Source organism: Colias croceus, chromosome 22, assembly GCF_905220415.1.
Source record: "Colias croceus chromosome 22, ilColCroc2.1".
NCBI classification, from domain to species: domain Eukaryota; kingdom Metazoa; phylum Arthropoda; class Insecta; order Lepidoptera; family Pieridae; genus Colias; species Colias croceus.
In genome coordinates, this window is record NC_059558.1 from 554,494 (window position 1) to 560,493 (window position 6,000).

General features: G+C 33.9%; 1 protein-coding gene across 1 annotated transcript in view; it reads left to right on the top strand.

Annotated features, from left to right (window-relative positions):
- The window catches only part of LOC123701807 (E3 ubiquitin-protein ligase MYLIP), a 28,880-nt gene extending 23,296 nt beyond the window's left edge, over positions 1-5,584 (top strand). The window contains exons 3-6 of the mRNA XM_045649368.1: positions 1,606-1,819; positions 3,448-3,606; positions 3,928-4,058; positions 4,913-5,584. Coding sequence (XP_045505324.1) covers positions 1,606-1,819; positions 3,448-3,606; positions 3,928-4,058; positions 4,913-5,012 — 604 coding nt within the window. The 3' untranslated portion in view covers positions 5,013-5,584. The remainder of the gene's footprint in view (positions 1-1,605; positions 1,820-3,447; positions 3,607-3,927; positions 4,059-4,912) is intronic.
- Positions 5,585-6,000: the final 416 nt, after the last annotated feature.

Consider the following 6,000-nt stretch of genomic DNA (forward strand, 5'->3'; position numbering starts at 1 on the left):
TAACACAAGGACGCGTTAACTATAGAATAATAGATACGTGATTCAATATATTATGTAATTACTTAATTATAAAATTATGCAGTAAACAAATAATTATGTAAACAATATACACATAGCTTTAACTTTACGGATAAATCTATTTTCGTACGCATCCGCAGCTGTCAAAACAAACGCCGCCATTGTTGTGTAGGTTGCGTAGTTTTTAAGATTTAAGTAGGTATACAAAGGGACATGGGGACAGAGAAAGCGACTGTGTTTTATATTTTATAATATGTAGTGATTTAAAGAAGAATAAACTGTAATATTTTAGTTAACATTGACCGAAAATATAAAATTTCATGTTTCTGTTATAGATTTTAAACCGAATTAGAAAAAAAGCTGTAATGCATCGCACATTTAAATGTTAAACCAAACTGTTGTTTTAAAATTAAGTACATACTTTATTTTATTTGACTTAAATAAATAAATATGCGACTGTAATTCTGAATCGCACTTATAGTTACATATTTGTTTTTCCCATAAAAAGCAATATTTTAACAACTACGCATTTAGATAAAAATTCTATTGTCTAAGTAATAACTAATAATCACCTATTTAAATCTATTTATTGCACAAACACATTGTTTTTCATATAAATACGTTATCACGTACTAAATAGATACAGTGCATTCGATTACCTTGTTTTTCTCTCTTATCTAGTTTATGAGAGCCTCTTTACTTGAAACAATAGGTTATAAATATATTTACTTTAAGATACATAATCAGAACGGAAATTTTAAAGGAAATCTATATTACTTTATGTCTGATTGTGCGATGTCAAGCTTTAATCTAAAATTGCCTATTTTGAGCTAAAAATTAAAATTACTTAATTATGAATTTTCTTGTATGTTAAAAAAATATCTGAAATATTGAACTTATTATTTGTAATAAGCGAATCGCAGGTTTTCATAAATAAATTTGTCCACAGATTAGATAATCGTGCAGTTAATGTATTTGTATAATCTATGGTATTGTATTTTGTGTCAATAGACGCCATTTTGAAATCGTTTAGCAAACACGGACTTTGCATATCCAATGTTGTTATGAACATTATTTTCGTTTATAATTCACGGTCACAGCATGAAAAAGTATGAAAGCTTGTAACCAATTGTGTATTAATAATTGTTTTTTTTTATAAAAAGACTCACGACTCTTTTTTCTATCTAGACTTATAAATCTAATATTACCTACCGTACCGTCTTGACTATTAGGCTCGGCGCAAACGGGCCACCGACCACAATCACCGGACGCATTTTTTTCATACTTATATTTTATACGCTTAGGTCTTAGAATTTAATATACCTACACATTTCTGCAGGAGTATTTACAGACAGTCCTATAGGTATATCATTAGCTAGACTAGTAGTAGTAGATAACTAACCCACATTCCTCTGCAGGGGTATTGAGAGAAAGTATTCCTCCATAGCCCATAGGTACATAGTACATAACCAATCAACCCCTTAAGTATTCCCTACTCCACATTATTGCGCAGGAGTATTCAAAGCAAGTCCTATAGGTATATCTTCACCTAGACAAGTACATAATCAACCATTTCCCCCATTCCAGTATTCCCTACACGGCGATCCACCGCGCGCAGCCACTACGGCGCATCTTCCAGCTCACGCACGTGGCGGGCGCGCACGAGGCCACGCTGCACGTCAAGATGGCGACGTCGGGCCAAGCGGCGGCATTGTACCGCGCGGTCACAGAGAAGCACGCCTTCTACTGCTGTGAGACAGTGCGCAGTGACGTCACGGAACAGTTCATACGGGACTTGAAGGTAAGAACAATAAGAGTAATTTCATAGAGTTAGAGTAATTTCATAGAGTAAGAGTAATTTCATACAGTAAGAGTAATTTCATACAGTAAGAGTAATTTCATAAACTAAGAGTTATTTCATAGATTAAGAGTAAGTAAGATTTCCGCGCCCTTTATCGGAATAATCTGATTATGGTGTACTAAATCTTTGAGAAACACCCTTTCTGTTTAAAAAACTGCAGCAAAATCTATTGCGTCGTTTTAAAGATACATAGGGACAGGAGGACAATGGGAAAAGCCACTTTGTTTTATACTATCTATTATATTGTAGTGATGGTAAAAGACCATAGACATTGCCTGGTGGTTAGCTAAATTCGCCGACCATAAACAGCAGAGGTTACGAGTGTTGCCTACTTGGATAAGGAATATACAAGGAATTTACATTTACGATATTTTTATGAAGGTTATTCCAGGCCATAAATTGATAGCTTATCGTGTAAAGTTTCAAGTATATTCGTTTAGTACTGTGACAGACAAAAATAACATACAGTCTAATCGTGATAATGATAATTTTTCTAATGACGTTTATCTAGTTTTCAAAATACAAGATTTGCTTGATTATTATGTGTGAAAATTCTTAGATTATCTGTTATCTAATTATCAGTAAATTACTTTGAAAATGTGTTAAACGAATAATATCTCGTTAATTATAAATTATGATTATAACTTGTAGACTTTGATCGAGGTGTGTCGGTATTTACGCCACAAAATTTACACATTTGATATTAATTTGTATATTTTAAATACTTGTTAAAATATATTTCTTTTAAATTAACAATATTATGTATATTTTTGTGAAGTTTAAGATATAAGATAAATATGACTCAAAGGGTTAAAAATAAAGAAGGATGTGTGTAGTCGGAATAAGGAAATTATAATTAGGAAATACATAAAACCACCGTAAAAAAAACATTGCTTTTCCTTCAAATTTAGTAAATATAATATTAATAGTAAAAAAGTAATTAGATACGTTCCTTTTTCATTGTTTGAATACTAAACATATTATACAGTTATTATAAAAATTATAACAAAGTTTATTCAGCAGGTGAACACAATAAAGCATGATTTTAGGTTAAATCTTTTAAAATTCTTTTTTGCCATTTTGGCAATTGATTATTATTATTTTACGCGCATTTTGGCAACAATAGAAACAATTATATTGAGTTCAGGATCCTAAATTTTTATTGGTGATTTAAACAAAAACAAATTTTCGAGTTCTCAATTTGACTGTATTTTTTTTGTTTGTCAGCTTTCGACTGATTTTGATGATTTTTTTTGAAGTGATACAACTTCTTTATGCTCGTTTAGAGAAAAATTTCAAGATCGCGTCATGGGAATACCGTCACGTCATAGGCGACGATTTTGGTATTTTTGCATCTTGCGAAAGAAGTTTTACTTCTGACACGTGTGCTCCACACACACACTCTTCATGTGTTTATCATCTTATAATTTTCGACTGCATCAACCCATTTTGATGATTCTTTTTTTATTTGAAAGCCCATTAAAATTTTAACCAGTTTAAAGGCGTTTTAGTTATATCTTAATTAATAATTATTCAACTGTATTTTTTCAATCTTTCCTCTATTCCAGGGCACAATAGCGTCCATCTTCAACGACTCGACGACACTGGGCCGTCGCTACGTGTTCGACATCAGACGCACGTGCCGCGAGGTGCACGACCGCGCGAGGCGCGAGGCGCACGCGAGGCAGGTGCACGAGCCGAGGCCGAGGCAGGCTGTTAAGAGCGAGGTGAGTTGGTTATAGTGGGATGGTTAAGTGCTTAGAGTAGCCTATTGCTTTGTATCTCATTGAAAATCATAGAAATAGCCTTGCAAATGGGTTGTTTTATTGTAAAAAATAAATATGTGACTGTAGCCTAGGCAGTATAAATGTTACCGTAGTAAATGTACTTCTAGACAAAAAAATTGTAATAAGTATGTATTAAATCGCTCCGTTGTTATATGTGTATGTAATGTATTCTCTTGTTAATCTAGTTACTTTCAATTCAACTTATACAATCCAAATGAAATATTCCACAACTTTATATACTAATAATATCTTATTCGGCAGTCTGCCCGCGCCCGCTCCCGCTCCCGCTCGCTGAGCGGCGGGCTGGCGTGCCGCGCGTGCATGGACGCGCCCATCGACACGCTGTTCCTGCCCTGCCGGCACGTCGCCTGCTGCGGCACGTGCGCTGCCAGGTGTGTACACGTACATGTGCCACGTGGCACGTACATGTGACACGTTACACGCAAAACACAACACACAACACGAGATATGTATACGTAACATGTAACAACACACTACTCGCAACAAGCTACACGTACAACATATCACACAACACGCGACGCGATACGCACAACACGACATACGCAACACGTAACACGTGAAATGTGACATATAGCACGCAACACTTGTCATGACACGTAGCACGTAACACATGCCACGCTACAGCCTACACACAACAAGTTACACAACACATAATACTCAAAATATAAAATGACTCAGATGGCATGTAACACCATTGCACACATAAGAAATCATGAAAAATACAGCACGCTTCATAAAACCCAACTAATCTAATACAAAGTACAAAAAGTACATACAATACAATACACAATATAACACAATGTAAAACATCACATGTCACTCACAAAAAATACTACTTAAAAATACATACTACTACTAACTACAGACAGTGCAAAACCGTTACATAAAAAATAAAATACAATACTTGACACACCACGTCATAACACAACACATCAGAATACATCACATACTCTTCATACAGTGTAGAGTAGTTAGTTAGCTTATACATAATTTATTTTTAATAATACGGGATAGGTATTAGGATATTAAATTAAAGTCAAATTCAGGAAAATATATTTATTATCACTTCAAATAGGTACCGAATACCGATCAAGTCAAGTCATACAAGCTACTACACTAATAACATTGACCATTGATTTTATAAATATACTGTTAATGCCATAAAATCTCACATCACACTGGTATTATTGGCCAATAATTCTAATCTAAATATTTTGTATTACAGATGCGAGCGTTGCCCCTTATGTCGCGGCGAGATAGAGAAGCTGATGCACATATTCCTCCCGGTGGAGTACCAGAAGAGCACCGGAGTGATCATAAAATGAAGCGACGACACGACGGCGATCCCTGAACGAACCAACCTCGTGTGACGTGTGTTCCCGCCATCTTGTGCGCAGAGTGACAGCTGTCAGTGCAGCCACAGAGTATAAACTGTTGTGACGTGTGACCGTCTAGTCATAGTGACTATTTTTGCATTTTTTTTTTACGGAATGGGCGATGTCATTCCAGTCTATTTAACAATATTGATTAGTGTAAAAAATGACAATAAATTGCTATGAAACTGCCAATCGGGTTGTCCCATTTATGGCTCATGTCGGTACTTATTATTTTTATATAACCATTATAATATTATAATGATAGAAGTACCCAGTTAAGGCTTCCTTCGTTTTAGAAGGTTTTTTGTTTTAAAAAATAACTTTGTGATAAAATAAATAATACTTTAAACTAACCAAAAATGTTCTTAAATTTATGCATTTCTCTTTATTGGTTACGTTAATTTACGGTAAAACTAATGATAGAAGATTATCAATAAGTTATAATAAGTGTAAGACCTGTGGTCTATAAGATATATTTTGTGAAAATCGTAAAAACATGAAAATATAGCTATAATATTATACACCTTGTGGTTTCATTTGTCACCTTCACCTTAAAATTAATTTACATGTAACATTAAAATAAAAATATAGTGATTTGAATGTGACCTAGTCACAAAACAACATTTTTTTCCGTTTACATATTTTCATTTTTCACTACATAGCATAAAACAAAGTCTATTTCTCTGGCCCTATGTCCCTTTGTATGCTTAAATCTTTAAAACAACGCAACGGATTTTGTTGCTGTTTTTTTTAAACAGATAGTTCAAGAGGAAGTTACTTATTAGTATATAATTTATTAGGTTTATACAAAGCGGGCGAAGCCGGAGCCGAAAGATTGTGGAAGTGGGATTCTTAAGCTACTATATCGTGTAAGATAATATTAGATATTGAAATACAATAAACAGACGTATTATATTTTTATTGTAACAACTATTGA